The sequence below is a fragment of the Centropristis striata genome, chromosome 20, assembly GCF_030273125.1.
Source record: "Centropristis striata isolate RG_2023a ecotype Rhode Island chromosome 20, C.striata_1.0, whole genome shotgun sequence".
Lineage (NCBI taxonomy): Eukaryota > Metazoa > Chordata > Actinopteri > Perciformes > Serranidae > Centropristis > Centropristis striata.
The window spans coordinates 3,023,925-3,042,898 of NC_081536.1; the positions used below are offsets into that span (position 1 = coordinate 3,023,925).

The 18,974-nt window shown below is 32.4% G+C and overlaps 1 protein-coding gene across 1 annotated transcript; it reads right to left on the reverse strand.

Annotated features, from left to right (window-relative positions):
• Positions 1-113: 113 nt before the first annotated feature.
• Positions 114-13,441, reverse strand: tmem254 (transmembrane protein 254). The gene is made up of 4 exons (XM_059323891.1): positions 13,295-13,441; positions 6,094-6,197; positions 4,286-4,345; positions 114-895 (listed from the first exon to the last, which is right to left on the reverse strand). Exons 1-4 carry the CDS (start codon positions 13,379-13,381, stop codon positions 775-777), a joined length of 372 nt encoding a protein of 123 aa, XP_059179874.1. The 5' UTR covers positions 13,382-13,441; the 3' UTR covers positions 114-774.
• Between the last annotated feature and the right edge of the window lie 5,533 nt (positions 13,442-18,974).

The following is an 18,974-nucleotide window of genomic DNA, read 5'->3' on the forward strand; positions in this document are numbered from 1 at the left end:
AAAATCCAAAACTATTATAACCTTGCTGTAGACTCAGTTAATTCAATAAAATTCAATCGTTTTTTGAACATTTAAAGAGTAACACAAATGACGCAAGAGCACACATGTCATGGGGTTTGGTAAGTCACTCTTTATTCTATAGTGTTAACATTAAGAACTTCCAGTCTTTAGTTTGAAAAGTTGAACTCAAAGCACTTCAGTATATGAAAGGAAAGTGTGATCTTGATATGCATACAGCAGCTCTTTGTTTTTATCCTGGATTTTTGAAGCCGATGGCGGCGTACCATCTGCAGCCAACCTGTCAGCTGAGAAAATATCCCAACTGCCATCACCCAGGCTAAATGTAAACATCATAAAAGTACAAAAATTATTTCATAAAAAGGTTCCCATTGTATATTGCACTGCATATTCAGCTCGGGAGCAGATTCATTAAGCGAAGTCTGGTGCTGAATTAATCTCTGTTTATATTGCTGTGAGTAAAAACCTCTATAGTTTATTAATAGAACATTAAATTTAGATGAAAGTAGGATAAACTAGGGATGAAAAAGTAGTGTCTATATCAAAGATGTGTCTTCACTTCAATACTTTCAGTTAAAAGAAACATTATAAAAGGCTCAGGTAGCTTCCTCCACTTTCCCTCAGCAGGATTTCCTATCAAAGAGAAAGACAGAAGAAGAAGAAGAAGAAGAAGAAGAAGAGGCACAAGGAAGCGATTGATTTTTTCCTCCGGATTCAGCTTATGCTGTGTTGTTCTGTGGGCTTCTCCTGCTGCAGTCAGTGCTGTTTGGGGCGCTCGGGGTCGTACTTGACGAGCAGGCCGAGGGAGGCGAAGCCAAACAGAAAGGTCTGGAAGACCCAGAGGCAGCGAGTGGCCGTGTTGTGGATACCTTTGTTACTGCAGAGAAGAAAGAAAGAAAGAAAGAAGAACGAAAAGTCAAGACAGCAGCTGCATCACTGTGTCCTAATTCAAACAGCCGGCACTTCATTTATTGTATGAGACCTTTAAACCTCAATTCCAATAGAGAAATGGGCGAATAAGCAACAAAAATAATGCGTAAATGCACATAATGTAATTTTCTGCCACTAAGGGGTCTCTCAATCAAAAATAATAATTGGAAAAAATGGAGTTTGCATGTGAAAAGGCTGCCTTTCCCCCCTTTTCACCTGGTTCTATTCTCATCACTGTTTTGGTATCTTTTTAATCCTTAGTTCAGTACAATGTTTAACTTTATTTGAAAATGATTAATTGATTTGTACTTTACTGAAGCCAAATTATGTTCAGAGGTCTCCTCCTCTCCAAAATAAAACTGACTTAGTGATCAAAACCAGTAAAAACATTGAAAATAGCAGTTTCACGTCAATAATCTGTGTTTTTTCGATGCTGTTTGGTGGACAGAGAAAGTTGGGTGAACTCAAAATCTCAAGGCAACAAACTTAGATAAAATTTTAAGTTGGATAATTAAACTAAATATTTTAAGTTTTGTTTTTGAGTTTGCTCAACTCTGAATTCAGATTTTTGTCAACTCAACTGTAAGTTGTACTAACTTATAATTTTACATTGTAATAACTTTTAATCCTTACTTCTGCTAACTTCTGCAATGTGCTGAATTGGCACGATTGTAACGCCGCTATGAAATGTCAGCTAATGTTGCGACCACAATTTTGAGTTAGCATTGATACGCTAATGGCTACTCTTGTAGCTGTAACAAGCAGCGCCGCTAGCATCAGTTAGCCGCTAGCGTCAGTTAGCCGCTAGCATCAGTTAGTCTCTAGCATCAGTTAGCAGCTAGCATCAGTTAGCCGCTAGCTTTCGCTAATGACCGAATTTCACCGCTTTCCCGCATTTCCCAACAAAGAAATAAGAGTTATCAGAACTATTGTCCCTTGTTGTGAACCCCAACTTAAAGATATAAGTAACAACAACTCACCAACTTGTTTTTGAGCAGACAACTGGCTTCCTTTGTTGTGCTAACTTACATTATTGCCCTAAATGTCAGTAATTTATATTTCCAAGTTTTACCAACTTAAATCACTGTTTTAGCCCAAAAAAATACAAGTTGGCTTTTTTTGCAGTGTGGTGGGGCTGCGAGCCAAGCTGTCGCTAAAAATGACCAAAATCTTAAAAACTGTATCATTAAAATGTGGCTGTTATGGCCACTGACTTCCTCTGGCTTCTTTCTGGAGGAAAGGTGTTTTTTCCTTATCAACCTTCCAGACCCAGTCAGTTCGTTTACATGCACAGTTTAATTGAGGTATGCTTAAAAATCGATTTTGGCGTCTAATCAGACTTCTGTCCTGGTCCCAGTTTATATGCAAAAATGTAATAACTGAGGGGAACGTGTCCTCCTCCTCAACACTGGGTGGTGATATGCGACAAAAATCAAATATGCACATAATGTAATTTTCTGCCACTAAAGGGTCTCTCAATCAAAAATAATAATTGGAAAAAATGGAGTTTGGTGACATTGTGCATGTGAAAAGGCCTTTCCCCCCTTTCACCTGGTTCTATTCTCATCATTGTTTTGGTCTTTTTAATCCTTAGTTCAGTACAATGTTTAACTTTATTTGAAAATGATTAACTGATTTGTATAAATGACACATGCCTGTAGTTATTTATGGGTTTATAGAAGTGGTGGGACAGTCTGTGCCGACGCTTTGGAGCGTGTCGAGAAATCCAGGAAGTCTTTTATGAAACGCGTATCGAGGCTTGTTTCTTTATTTTCTTTTTAACGTCACTAATGAGGTTTGAAGCCTCGCTGGTTCAGAGAATGGTTTGAGTGTTGGCGTGATATATAAACCTATATAAAGCTCAATGGACCCCTGCAAAATTGAGTCCAATCACAGTTGCAAAAATATTCTTTCTTAATAAAAGTGAAGTCATCATCATCACCCCAGTATTCATCAGCACAATCACGGTCTAATCTTTGGAAAACACTGCAACAGTTTTAACATAAACATCTCATGTCCTATTGGATTTATTCAAACATTGATTGAAATCATACTGACACGTTGTTGTTTTTTTTACATTAATAGACTTTTACCATTACCCATAAATTAATCAAAAACAGATTAAATGAATGAATGAATGAATGAACCAAATGAAATCTTGGGCTATTATGTCCTTTAAAAATCTGTTAAAAATCTTCACCATGCCATATTGGTATCAGTTTTTTCAGCGTTACCTCACCTATATGGCCTTATAATTAATTTCAATAATTGATTTGAGTAGGAATCTGATTTGAACCAGATTCGCCTGCAGTCTGAACGTGTCCTATAGTTTAGTGTTTTGCTGCTGACTGTGATTATGGAGTTAATTCAGCTGCTCATCAGCTTCATCAGGTTGATTGTATGCAGGTCTGTCTGATTAGTTCCTGCTGGGCACTTCCAATGTGAAGGACAACAGGTAAGATCGTTCTGACGTAGATGACATTTGTGTTATATTTGAGCTGCTGATAGAACTAGATGGAACCCTCTTATATGTTGGATTTGACACCTTTGTTCACATTTGAAACATTTAAAATTCTTTATTGAGCATGATAGTGTTTTGAAAGTAAAAAAAGATTCAAAATCATATTTTCTGTTGGACTAAAGGACTAAAAAAAGACACAAAATGACTAAAAAAGACACAAAATGATTAAAAAAAAGACACAAAATTAAAAAAAAAAGACACCAAAAGACACAAAATGACAAAAAAATACAAAATAACCAAAAAAAAAGACACAAAACGACCAAAAAGACACAAAATTACCCAAAAAAAGACACAAAAGGACTAAAAAATAAACAAAATGACTAAAAAAAAAAAGACACAAAATGACCAAAAAAGACACAAAATGACAAAAAAACACACCAAAAGACACAAAATGACAAAAAAAGACAAAATTACCCCGAAAAAAGACACAAAAGGACTAAAAAAATAAACAAAATGACTAAAAAATAGACACAATGATTGAAAAGACACAAAATGACAAAAAAGACACCAAAAGACACAAAAAGACACAAAATGACCAAAAAAAGACAAAATAACCCCCAAAAAAAGACACAAAACGACCAAAAAAAGACACAAAATTACCCCCCAAAGAACACACAAAATGACAAAAAAAAAGACACAAAATGACTAAAAAAAGACACAAAATTACAACAGACACGAAAAGACATGAAAATGATTCAAAAATGGACAAAATAGCCCTATAAGACTCCATAGAGTTCAGGTGAACATGCTTGTAAAAATGGGATTCCATCTCCATCTAGTGGACAGTCACGTTTCTTAATTTTTAATCATTCTTACCCACACATCCTCCAGGCCAGATAGGCCTCATAGACATGGATGGCCCAGGCAGCCCACCACCTGGAACACAACACACATATTATTCTACCTGTGTTGTCTTATTAGATAATGACAGTCTAGTTCTAAATCCACTAGTTTAGTCTGAGAACATGATGAAACAACACACCCAGCTGTCATCACATCAAAGAGTCACATGACAAGCTCAGAACAGATTAAACATCCAGCCACAAAACACTGAATGATGTCACATGACGACAGCAAAACATCATGTTGTGATTGGTGTGTTAATACGCTAATTAGCCGTTAAAGTCACATGAGTCTTGTAGCAGTGGGAGTGTTGGTAACGATGTGTGAATGAGGGAAAAACATGAAGGCTGATTGTTGATGAAATAGTGTATTTCAGCCCTGTGAAGGTACTTTACACATTATTAGTCACTGATGCTTCTCTGCTGAAAAGGAAATCATGTGATTGCTGTTTATTCTAATGAGGCTAATTCTCAATAGTTTTATTGGAGCGTGTGACAACTGTCAAAACTGCAGGAACAGTCCTCACAATTTAGTGTATGTCTATTTAATCTAAAGCAGTTATTTTTATCATTTTGGAAGTCAGCTCTGTCTCCACTGTGTTAAAGTGTTCATGTGTTAATGTGTTTTAATCTTTTTTGGTAATTCTGTGTCTTTTTTGGTAATTTTGTGTCCTTTTTTTGGTAATTTTGTGTCTTTTTTTGGTCATTTTGTTTCCTTTTTTGGTCATTTTTGGTCATTTTGTGTCTTTTTTGGGTCATTTTGTGTTTTTTTTTTTGTCATTTTGTGTCTTTTTTTTTTGGTCATTTTGTGTCTTTTTTTGGTCATTTTGTTTCCTTTTTTGGTCATTTTGTGTCTTTTTTTGGTCATTTTGTTTCCTTTTTTGGTCATTTTGTGTCTTTTTTTGGTCATTTTGTTTCCTTTTTTGGTCATTTTGTTTCCTTTTTTGTCATTTTGTGTCTTTTTTTGGTCATTTTGTGCCTTTTTTTTGGTCATTTTGTGTCTTTTTTGGTCATTTTGTTTCCTTTTTTGGTCATTTTGTGTCTTTTTTGGTCATTTTGTGTCTTTTTTTGGGTCATTTTGTTTCCTTTTTTGGTCATTTTGTGTCTTTTTCTGGTAATTTAGTGCCTTTTTTGGTAATTTAGTGCCTTTTTGGTCATTTAGTGTCTTTTTGGTCATTTTCTGTCCTTTTTTGGTCATTTTGTGTCTTTTTTGGTCATTTTGTTTCCTTTTTTTGGTCATTTTGTGTCTTCTTTTTTGGTCATTTTGTGTCTTCTTTTTTGGTCATTTTGTTTCCTTTTTTGGTCATTTTGTGTCTTTTTTTGGTCATTTTGTGTCTTTTTGTGGTCATTTTGTGTCTTTTTTGGTAATTTAGTGTTTTTTTGGTCATTTTGTGTCTTTTTTTGGTCATTTTGTGTCTTTTTTGGGTCATTTTGTGTCTTTTTTTGGTGATTTTGTGTCTTTTTTTGGTCATTTTGTGTCTTTTTTGGTCATTTTGTGTCTTTTTTTGGTAATTTTGTGTCTTTTTTTGGTCATTTAGTGCCTTATTTGTAATTTTGTGTCTTTTTTTGGTCATTTTGTGTGTTTTTTGGGTCAGTTTGTTTCTTTTTTGGGTGATCTGAACTGTGCGTGTGAGATTCTGTTCAGTGAGTGGGGGTCGCGGACAACATGCATGTTAAATTGGGGGTCACGACTCAAAAAGGTTGAGAACTACTGATCTAAAGAAGTAATTAACAATATAATAACACGTCTTGTACCTACTGTGTTCACTTCTAACCACTTACCCTTTGTACATGATGCCATCATAGTTATCCAGAAGGTGGTTGCAGAAAGTGCCGAACAGACCGAGATGCTCCAACGGGAGAAGTTCTGGTGCAAACACCATGCACTGCAAAACACAAATGGAGCAATTCAGCAATTACCCATACACACTATGGACACATAAATAGTCATTAAAAATATATTAATGAAATGTATCTTGACCTAAAGATTGAGTTTCAGTGTATTTTTGTTTTTGCAGAAACATAATCTCACAAAGCTAACATTTTATTCTAATGATTGGGTTGATATACAGTCATGGAAAAAAATATAAGACCATTGTTGTAATGCCTGGTACTAATAAAGGTTCTTTTTTTTTTTTAAACAACAAAAATAGCTGATAAGATTTTAATTTAAGAGCTGATATCTAGACATTTTTTCTAGCCATGACTTTATTGATAATAACCAAAATCATTACCAAGAAAATCATGGAAAATGTCTAGATATCAGCTCTGTAATTAAACTCTTATGAGCTATTTTTGTTGTTATCATTATATTTGTCCAAACAAATGTACCTTTAGTTAATTGGGTGTAATACAGTTTAAATGCTGCTTACATAAATGCATCATATTAATCCAATAATATGGTTGGAATATATTATATATAGAGTAGATATAGATAATAATCTGAGTGGGTCCATTCTGCATAACAAGATATTTTTTGATACTTTAAGTACTTTATGATGCTGATACTTTTGTATTTTTACTTATGCAGGAATTTTACTTGTAGTGGAGTAATTCTACAGTGTGGTATTAGTACTTTTACTTAAGTAAAGGATCAGAATACTTCTTCCATCACTGATATATACATACTTTATGTTTTTAAAAAGGAATAATTTCAAAGCATTCCATGTCACGTCACAAAGAGGTTTTTGTTTACATTTTAGTTTTTAATTCAAATTTTATAGATATGTTTTATATATATATTTGACACTAATAAATGAGTTCTGTGTACTTTTTGGCTGAATTGCACTATTCAGCGTTATGCAAATTGTTGTTTTTGCCACTGGGAATGTTGTTATCTTCACCTCCTACAAATAGGTTTTTATTAAAGTTCAATATCTTCGGACATATAACTCCAGACAGAACACAGAACTGTGTGAAACAGAGCTAAATGACTGAAAGGCACAAACTGATGCTGAAAAATTAGGTGTAAAATTAATGGTTTTAGCGCCCCAGGCAGTACACTCCACGTTATAAACACGCCATTTTCCATATTTGTTAAATGTGAAGAACTTTATACACAAAATGCCCACATCTAGGCCTATTTTAACACACATTTTCATGGTCCTATTAGGGGTGTGCCATATCGTATCGTTCACGATAATATTGTTATTTTTTTTTATGGTTAAAAAAAAAATGCATATCATGATATTGGCAACGTTCCTACTTCTTGATGTAGTGGTTAAAGTTGTTTTAATCACAAAAAAAAACTACTTCCTGCCTGTCGCTAAACACATGCAGCTTTCAAAATAAGAGCACAGTGTGTTAACAGAATCCACCACAGAACTTACAAGAAGACTGTCAAAATAAGATGCCTTAAATAAAACATACAAGAACTTTTATTCTTCTTTACAAAATGTCATTAAAATATGCCCCCGGAACCCCTAAATGGTTATTTTTATTATTTGCTCATACTCAAGAGTTAATTTTTTTTGTATTTGGCAACTGTTGAGATTTGCACTTCAAACTACATTTTAGAGTTTTATTTATTTATACAGATTTTTAAAAAAATCATATTTTCTATATATTTTTAAGTACTTGGTAATATCGTCAAGAATATCGTTATCGCAAAAATAGCTTGAAATATCGTGATATTCTTTTAGGGCCATATCGCCCAGCCCTAGGTCCTATATCACCATTTTTGGCATCTCAATATTGCAGCAAATTGCAACCTCGGCTTGCCATACTTACCATATATTTTATTTATTTATTTATTTATTACCATATTTCTATAGCACCTTTCAAAACCAGGGTTACAAGGTGCTTTACAAAGTACATTATCATGGAGGCAATACAACAGTTAAAACAAAAATAACAGAACGTCATAAAAAAAAAAAACAGTGAACAAGCAAAAATAATACGACACAAAATTAAAACATGTGTAAGAACGTTAGAAATCATTGCACAAATGCCAGTCTGTACAAGTGGGTTTTTAAAAGTTTTTTAAAATGATACACAGACTCAGCTGCTCTGATATATATTCTGAAAATGTTCGAGCTCCTGAAATTTGGTGCAAAATCCATCAAATTCTGTATTTGTAACTTAGGTTGACCCTCTATTTTGCACTTGTTCCATTTTCAAGAGCCAGTTATGAAATATATGACTTCTTATTGCTTCTTTCATGGCTCCTCAGGAGTTAAATGCCTCGAGATATTAAACCCTAAAAATTGCTTCCTGTCTAAGAGTTTTGATTTTATTTTTTGGATGTGGAAATTACAAAATCCTCTGGGGGAAAATGTATTTCTCAAAATTCAGAAAGAATATTATACAGGTTGTATTTTTTGGTGTCTAATAGCATATACACCATGTTTAATTCAATCTAAGTCTTGGGCTATTTTGTCCATTTTTGAATCATTTTCATGTATTTTCGTGTCTGTTGTAATTTTGTGTCTTTCTTTAGTCATTTTGTGGCTTTTTTAAAATCATTTTGTGGCTTTTTTTTAGTCATTTTGTTTATTTTTTAGTCCTTTTGTTTATTTTTTAGTCCTTTTCTTTATTTTTTAGTCCTTTTCTTTATTTTTTAGTCCTTTTGTGTCATGTTTTTTGGGGTAATTGTCTTTTTTGTCAATTTGTGTCTTTTGGTGTCCTTTTCTGGTCATTTTGTGTCTTTTGTCATTTTGTGTCTTTTTTTGGTAATTTTGTCTTTATTACGTCATTTTCAAAATTCAGAAAGAATATTATACAGGTTGTATTTTTTGGTGTCTAATAGCATATACATCATGTTTAATTCAACCTAAAAAATTAAATAAAGAGACAGAATGACCCTGTTTTAGCATATTTAGAACTCTCACATATTACATTTTCCACACTGATTTAGCCTAAAGACACATTGCTCTAAATTCCAAGGAGCCTAACATTAAGTCAGAAGACTATTTGTGTTGATTATGAATGAATAGAGTTAACCAAAAAAAGCATGATTGGTTCTTAGTTTAAAAGTTGACTCTTTATGCTGCTAAAATTAAATTTGATCTGGAGGAGAATCAGTTCTGCCGTGTCTGGTTTTATGCTGGATCTGTATCTAAGTTTTGTCATGTGAATTTGAATGAGTCGGGTTGTTGTTTGACTAAATATGACTCCATATCTTTATGTTGCTATCAGAATCAAGATCTTTTTAATGTGCTTCAGCTTACAAGCTGATAACAGAAAAACCCTTTTTTCAACAGATGATAAGGAGAAGTTATCTTTCAAACATTTTGATCAGTTATTCATTTGAAAAGGAGCAATTTTCCACAATATAATAATTGACCCAAACTACTGTAGATCAATGAATATAACAATATAATCAAATCTAAGGTATTTCAAAGAAGTAAAAAAAATAACCTTGTTAGTTATACAGTCATGGAATAAATTATTAGACCACCCTTGTTTTCTTCAATTTCTTGTTAATTTTAATGCCTGGTACAACTAAAGGTACATTTGTTTGGACAAATATTATGAAAACAACAAAAATAGATCATAAGAGTTTAATTTTAGAGCTGATATCTAACCATTTTGCATGATTTTCTTGATAATAACCAAAATCATTATCAATAAACCATGGAAAAATAAATATTCAACTATTTATTTTTATTTATTTACAAGATTAACACTAACTTTATAACTATGTTATGTCAGAACTACTTATTTCTGTATTTAATTTATTTATTGTAATGTCTTAACACTTTTTTCTTGTATGATGCTCAGGATGTATATTGTGATGTCTCTTGCTTCAAATTCTGTCAGGAAATGTTGTGTAAAATTATTAAAATGGTTAAATAAAAAGTTTAAAAAAAATAAAAATAAACCATGGAAAATGGCTAGACATCAGCTCTAAAATTAAACTCTTATCAGCTATTTTTGTTGTTATCATTATATTTGTCCAAACAAATATACCTGTAGTTGTACCAGGCATTAAAATGAACACGAAATTGAAGAAAACTATTTTATTTTAATCATTTTTCCATGACTTTACATTCGTACATTTGGCCAATAGTATGTATTCTTTCTGTAAAGTGTATTGCCTTGAAGTGCAACATTTAAAACTGGATTTTGCCAAATGACACACTTGTAGCCACTCACATGGACTCACACAACAGACTACAAATCAAATACAAATGACTAAAAACAGACAAAATGGCCAAAAAGACACAAAAGGACCAGAAAAAGACACAAAATGACAAAAAAAAGACAATTACCCCCAAAAATGACACAAAAGGACAAAAAAAGAAACAAAAGGACTAAAAAAAGACACAAAATGACCAAAAAAGACACAAAATGACTAAAAAAAAGACACAAAATGACTAAAAAATAAACAAAATGACTAAAAAAAGCCACAAAATGGCCAAAAAAAGACACAAAATTACAACAGACACGAAAAAAATTGAAGAAAACAACTGTGGTCTAATAATTTTCCCATGACTTTACATTAGTACATTTGTCCAATAGTATGTCTTCTTTCTGTGAAGTGTATTGGCTTGAAGTGCGACATTTAAAACTGGATTTTGCCAAATTAAACACCTGTATCCACCAAGGTTATAATAGTTTTGGATTTTTCATCAGTTTTAGTTTTAATTTCGTTGTCAATTTTTGTTTTCAAATTCAGTTAGTTTTAATTAGTTTTTAGAGTGAGTTTTCTAGTTTTGATTAGTTTTATTTTTTGGAAAATGCTTAGTTTTAGTTTAGTTTTTATTAGTTTTAGTTTTTTGTAATGGGGTATTTTTTGGGTGCCAGATTCAATAAGGTCACAATAAATGTTTCCTTTATTTCCTTTGTCTGATCCATCTCAGCCCCAATAAATTTACTAAGTCATAAAACCAGATAGATGAAATAGATTTCATATCAACCAAAAAGGTTTACGTATGAAAAAAGTTGTCAAAGACGAAAACTAAGGACATTTTCACTATAATTTTAGTTAGTTTTGTAACCACAAAATACAGTTTCAGTTAGTTACCGTTTTTTTAAAAACTTGTTTTTATTTTTATTTCAGTTAACGAAAATGTTTTTTCAATTCTAGTTTTCGTTATTTCGTTATTTCGTTAGTTTTCGTTAACTATAATAACCTTGGTATCCACTCACATGGACTCACACAACAGACTACAAATCCCAGTGAGATCTGAATGACATGTGACATAGTGTAGCATTGTGTCATGCTGCTATTGTCCTCTTATGTCCACCTGTTAACTACAGGTATGTGTGTGACTGGTGCATGGGAACACAAAGAGATATTGTTGGATGGGCCCCTCTGCCCACAGGCTGCAGGTTATTTCGGTTTTGGATGTCAGACACACACCTAAAGGCATGATATTTAACTATAAATGATGATTGCATAACTCATTTTCTGTTTATAATCTTGTATATGTGTCATTTTTTACGACAGTAAGGTCCATTTCTGTATACTGCCCTACAAAGTCTAACTGCAGTAACTACACAAAGGGTAAAACTGAGAAAAACTGCTTTTCTACGTGTATTGATGTCATTTTTTGACCCCAAAAACGCAGTTACTGCACTCTGGTTTTGCTATAAAAGGTTCTAATAGTAATGCAAAGCGTTTAACAACTCTATTTAAAGATTTGTGTATTTTAGACTTAATATTATAAAGTAATGTTATATTTTAGTCTTAATATAATTGTATCTCACTTTTTTACTTCACCACTGTCTAGATGATAATTTCCATTTCAAATAAACTTATAATTTCTATTATCTTTATGTTTAAATTAGTATATATATCCAAAGCAGGCCGTGTTAAGTGCAATTACTGCTTGGTTTTGAGTTGGATTTTGTGGTTTTTAGATCATTATTTCTCTGAAATTAAGCAACATTCAAATCTAAATCTTTGTCACAAGATAAAAAAGACATCAAGGGGTTTATTTTTAGTTATAACTCAACCAAAAATGTAGTTACTGCAGTTAGGCTTTGTAGGGCAGTATACGTGACACTACTGTGTACGTGGCAAGCGATTTGCAACCATTTCTATGTAGATTTGCACCATCTCCATTCAAAATGTTACTTATTGACGCAAGTTACGCTCCTACCGAGCACAGCGGATAACAATACCTAAAAAAAAGTTACATTTCACAAATATTATTAGTCTATTTGTCACTTCGGCATACATGTTTTAGACCCAGCATTATATAAGCTGCAGTGAAATCCAAATATCTACTGACTGCCAGACAGCTGGAGGTGTTAAAGTCAGGAAGTTTTTACCATGTAAACTGTGAGCGCTTGCCAGAAAAAAAATGAATAATTAACCATCGTTATCTGTAATTTGAACAGAGTTTGGCGTGTTGCTGTGTGTTTATAACGTTAATGGATAAGAGATTAGAGCAAACATTAGAGTGGACAACTAACTAAACTCGGACTTCGAGCTTTTTTTTTTTTTTTCGACCTGTGCTGTTACAGAGGATTGAATGATTCCCGATAAGATAAGTTATCAATACAACGATTACTTGACAATGACCAAGAAATCTACTTTACCAACATAACATTTTAATATTAAAAAAAAATTAAAAAATATTAGACCATTTTTTTCTTCAATTTCTTGTTCATTTAATGCCATTTGCATGGTTTTCTTATTACTGATTTTGGTTATTATCAAGTAAATCATGGGAAAACGTCCAGATATCAGCTCTTAAATTAAACTTTTTGGACCTATTTTTGTTGTTATCATTATGTTTGTACCTTTTAGTTATACCAGGCATTAAAATGAACAAGGAATTGAAGAAAACAATGGTCTAATAATTTTTCCATGGCTGTATTGTATAAAAAAAAACCCAGTGTTAAATTGGAATATGATAAACTATTGCGTGGTAAATTCTGTTTATTAGATTTCTTTCTTTTATTTTGAAAATATTAAACGACCCGGAGGACTTTTTACGCAACACAACACGGTGGCAGTTAGTGAGAAATGACGTTAAAAAACGTCTTTATTCTATCAAACTTCGATTGTAACTGATTTTATTGGACTTACAGTGTAAAATCCCATCGCCAGTGTCACGGCGACGATCCAAAATGTGCTGGTTCTTTTAAAATAATCGCATCCATCACTTTTAGCCATAGCTGCTGCTGTCGCTCTGCGCTGGTCCCGCTGTCAAATACGACCGTGTAGCAACAGAGGAGAGAGGAGAAGTGACGGCTGGCCGGGCTGGCGGATTTTTTATTTTCATGGGGGAGTACAACATAAATGGAAATGTATGATTAAAAAAAATACAATAAATTACCCTTTGTGTGAAACTATCAGATATTCTTGACATTGAATTATATTACTGCTATATATACATTTAAAACGTATAGCCTATAAATGTGTAACTTAATATCTATTCACTACAATGTTGCCCCCTTGTGGCTTCTTTGTTATTCTTCTACCCTCTGTGTCTATCTGTGTGGACAAGAAGGAAAATAGGTTTAACTCTATGGAGTCTTATAGGGCTATTTTGTCCATTTTTGAATCCTTTTAATGTCTTTTCGTGTCTTTGTAAGTCATGTTTGTGTCTTTTTTGGTCATTTGTGTCTTTTTTGTGTCTTTTAGTTATTTTGTGTCTTTTTTAGTCATTTTGTGTCTTCTACTGTGTTTTTTTTTGTCATTTTGTCTTCTCATTTTGTGTCTTTTTGGTCATTGTGTGTCTTTTTTTGGTAATTTTGTGTCTTTTTTGGTAATTTTGTGTCTTTTTTAGTTATTTTGTGTCTTCTACTGTGTGTTTTTTGGTCATTTTGTCTTCTCATTTTGTGTCTTTTTAGTCATTTTGTGTCTTTTTTCAGTCATTTTGTGTCTTTTTTTGGTCATTTTGTGTCTTTTTTAGTTCTTTTGTGTCTTTTTTAGTCATTTTGTGTCTTCTACTGTGGTTTTTTTTGGTAATTTTGTCTTCTCATTTTGTGTCTTTTTGGTCATTTTGTGTCTTTTTTTAGTCATTTTGTGTCTTTTTTTGTAATTTTGTCCTTTTTTTGGGCCATTTTGTGTCTTTTTTAGTCCTTTAGTCCAACATAAAATGTGATTTTGAATCTATCTTTTACTTTCAAAACACTATCATGCTCAATAAAGAGTTTCAAATGTTGCAAATGTAAACAAAAGTTGCAAACATAACATATAATAACATATAAGAGGGTTATATCCAGTTCTATCATTTTATACAAAATATATTTGATTATTATTTTTACCTATTTATTTGCAAATGCATTTCTTATATTTATAGTTTACTCTGCTGTTTATAATTTATTGTTATTTTGTTATCCACTTTGCTGCTGTAACTCTGGAAATCTCCCCGTTGTGGGACTATGAAAGGAAATCTTAATCTTAAAGTGAGCTATACAGCAAATTAACTTTTTCATACTTTATGAAATAATACGTCATTTACAAAAGGTGATTATTGCATAAATACTTCTGCATATGCTTCATTTTGTCCCCTTTTAGCCTCCCAAAGCTGTTAATTGTCAGATATCTTATGATTTAAAGCAGAAATTATATCGGGGCAATGTATGTCCAATGATTTATTCATCCATTTATTAGAAATATAATAATGACAGCAGACTTTAAACTCCTGGGCTGGTTTTCAGTGTTTTGACTACTTCCAAACAAATAATGACTATAATGGTATTTTGAAGAATATATTGGATTTGGAGAAGATTCACATAATAAAGTTATGAAATTTATAATAATGTGCATTTTTTTTTACTGTCAGAAGCCTGTTTACTAAGTTTATACCTTTTTTTACAGATTTATTTTCTAATATTTGATCATGTTTTACCTCCTGCTATACATAATCCAACTATAATTCACCAAATGGCATGAATAATGGAAGAATAACAACATTTGTAGTAAATAGTAGTAGTAAAAATGATTTAAAGGGACTCTCCCACCTTGTAATTATGAGCCAGAACTGACAAATTAGCTAAATTATTTCATAACTTGTATTTTTAAATGCATGCATTTTAAGTGCACCTCAGTCAAACTGCAGGACTACTTATAAATTGTGATAAAAGTTGTTTTATTTATTTATTTATTTATTTACTTATTTATTTATCCCCATGACTTACAGCCATATACCTGCAGCCGGCAATTTTCCTGTTTTGAGGGATTATGCTTTGCAATTAACATGAAGAGATAAGATGATGAGATGATGGTTTGCTTATTTCAAATATGCAGATCTCTGAAGTGAACAAAGCTCTCACTAGTGATTTTGCATTAGCTGAATGGCCTATATTGTTAACCAGGGCTTAGTTATCATTAATCATCTGATCATTGTATGTAAACTCAAATAGGCCAAGTAGTTATCCTGCTGAGACGCTTTATTGATCAGATTCTTCCGCATATAATCTAATTTATTAATATCTAATACATAATAAAATGTATAATAGACGTTTTATTAAGTGAACATCATATGACAATTCATTCTAAATGAGTTTTTGCAGCTTCTACAGTTGGCAATGTGTTGCATATATAAGGTCTGATAGGATTTAGATAAAGCACAGAGAGAGTTGCTGGGACTTTCAGGAGCCGTCTCCACACATGGAGACATTGATTCTGCAGGTTTTTCAGATAAAGATGAAAAGAAAAGCTTGTTTTGTTGCATTAGATAACTTCTGTAGACTTCAAGCAGCATTGTTTTCTAATGCACGCACAAATACTGAAAATCTGTTGCTGCACTTTGTACTATTTGACCTTAAAGATTCAGTACGTCAGTGTTTACATTTTCTTTTGACGTGCAGCTCATTACATGTAACCGACAGGAAAGGGGTCAAAGGTCAAGACTATGTGAATAAGCAGATGCACTGCAAAAAAAAGCCAACTTGTATTTTTTGGCCTAAAACAGTGATTTAAGTTGGTAAAACTTGGAAATATAAATTATTGACATTTAGGGCAATAATGTAAGTTAGCACAACAAAGGAAGCCAGTTGTCTGCTCAAAAACAAGTTGCTGAGTTGTTGTTATTTATATATTTAAGTTGGGGTTCACAACAAGGGACAATAGTTCTGATAACTCTTATTTCTTTGTTGTGAAATTCGGTCATTAGCGAAAGCTAGCGGCTAACTGATGCTAGCGGCCAACCGATGCTAGTGGCCAACTGATGCTAGCGGCTAACTGATGCTATCAGCTAACTGATGCTGGCGGCTAACTGATGCTAGCGGCGCTGCTTGTTGCAGCTACAAGAGTAGCCATTAGCGTATCAATGCTAACTCAAAATTGTGGTCACAACATTAGCTGACATTCATAGCGGCGTTACAATCGTGCCAGAGAAATTCAGAGTTGAGCAAACTCAAAAACAAAACTTAAAATATTTTTGTTTAATTGTCCAACTTAAAATTTTATCGAAGTTTGTTGCCTTGAAATATTGAGTTCACCCAACTTTTCTTTATTGCAGTTTAATGTATTTATTCATTTTTGTTCATACCACTACATGCAACAACTTATTTAACCTTATTTAACCTATTTAACATGCTAAAATATATTTTCTCCAATGTGCAATATCTGTAGAATGCAAAGTACTTATACTTGCAAAGTACTTAAATGCCAAATAGCAGGACTGTATATATATATATAATGTGTATAGAATGTATGTACAGTCATGGTAAAAATTATTAGACCATTTTTTTCTTCAATTTCTTGTTCATTTTAATGCCTGGTACAACTAATGATAACAACAAAATAGGTCCTAAAAGTTGAATTAAAGAGCTGATATCTAGCCATTTTTTAATAGGTTTTCTTATTACTGATTTTGGTTATTATCAAAAAAAAAAACATGGGAAAACGTCCAGATATCAACTCTTAAATTAAACTTTTAGGACCTATTTTTGTTGTTATCATTATATTTGTACCTTTAGTTATACCAGGCGTTAAAATGAACAAGAAATTGAAGAAAACAATGGTCTAATAATTTTTTCCATGGCTGTATTTAAACATTACATGCAACAACTAATTTAACCTATTTAACATTCAAAACAATATTTTCTTCAATGTGCAATATCTATAAAATGCAAAGTACTTTCAGGAAAACAAACTCAAAAATATAGATATTAATAATAAATGCCAAATAGCAGAAATGTATGTGTATAATGTGCATAGAATGTATGTTTATGTCTTATTTTATATTCTTTTTTTTTGTTTTTTATATCTATGTGTCTATATCTTGAGCTGCTGTGATGACTAAATTTCCCCACTGCGGGATAAATTAAGTCATATCTTATCTAATCTTATCTTACATGGCAAGTGTACATATATTTAGTTTTAACCCTCTGGAGTCTCCAAAAGCTCCAAATCCAGACTTCTTCATGACATCCAGACTAGAAAACAAAGCAGCGTGGAGCCCTACTGTAAATTTACCTCTAAAGTTCTGGCTGTAAACTCCATGAGGCCAGTTTCAGTTTGATGATGATATACCAAGTAAAACTGGAGACAAGCTCAAATAGATTTAGTATCAAATGATAGAACTGGATGGAACCCTCTTATATGTTAGATTTGACTCCTTTGTTCACATTTGCAACATTTCAAATTCTTTATTCAGCATGATAATGTTTTGAAAGTAAAAAATAGATTCAAAATCACATTTTATTTTGGACTAAAAAAGACACAAAAAGACACAAAATGACAAAAAAAAAGACAAAATGACCAAAATGAGACACAAAATGACAAAAAAAGACATAAAATGACTTTAAAAAAAAGACACAAAATTAGCAAAAAAAGACAAAATGACTGAAAAAAAAGACACAAAATTACCAAAAAGACACAAAATGAGAAGACAAAATTACCAAAAAAAAAACCCACAGAAGAAGACACAAAATGACTAAAAAAAAGACACAAAATAACTAAAAAAGACACAAAACTACCAAAAAAAGACACAAAATGACCAAAAAAAAGACACAAAATGAGAAGACAAAATGACCCAAAAAAAACACAGAAGACACAAAAAGACCAAAAAAAGACACAAAATAACTAAAAAAAGACACAAAATGACAAAAAAGACGCAAAAAGACAAAATGACTAAAAAGACACAAAATGACCAAAAAAGACACAAAATAACTAAAAAAAAAGACACAAAATAACTAAAAAAGACACAAAATGACAAAAAAAGACATAAAAAGACAAAATGTTTAAAAAAGACACAAAATAACTAAAAAAGACACAAAATGACAAAGACACAAAATGACTAAAAAAAAGACACAAAATGTCTAAAAAAAAAGTCACAAAATAACTAAAAGACACAAAATGACTTACAAAGACACCAAAAGACATGAAATAAATAAAAAAAAGGATAAAAAAATGGACAAAATAGCCCTATAAGACTCCATAGAGCAAAAAAAACAAAAAACTTCACTTAATAACGTTGTTTTCCAGCAGCATGACAGCACCGAAGACAGACTTGACATCCTAGAGGTTAAAGGTCACGGCATGGACAGGGCAGGACATGTTAGCCCGTTTGACACGCTGCCACTCAGTGTGACGCCTCGACTATTCACTGCTGGGGAACTGTCCACTTCATCACTGAATAATTAGCCTCTAGTGATAACAGAGCTGCTCCGCATATGAAAAGACAGCAGGAGCCGCTGATAGGCTTCAGCTCTGCTTCACTAAGGCTGAGAGATAATATTTCTGAGACTGTTGGTGATTGATCAGTGTGAACAGTTTGTAAAGCTGCCAGTGTTTGTGATCAGATGACTGC

Coding starts and splice junctions, on each gene's coding strand:
- tmem254 (XM_059323891.1), bottom strand. CDS start 13,381: ATGGCTAAAAGTGATGGATGCGATTATTTTAAAAGAACCAGCACATTT. Junction 6,198..13,294: donor TGGCGATGGGATTTTACACT/GTAAGTCCAATA, acceptor TGTGTTTTGCAG/TGCATGGTGTTTGCACCAGA. Junction 896..4,285: donor CTGGCCTGGAGGATGTGTGG/GTAAGAATGATT, acceptor TCTTCTCTGCAG/TAACAAAGGTATCCACAACA.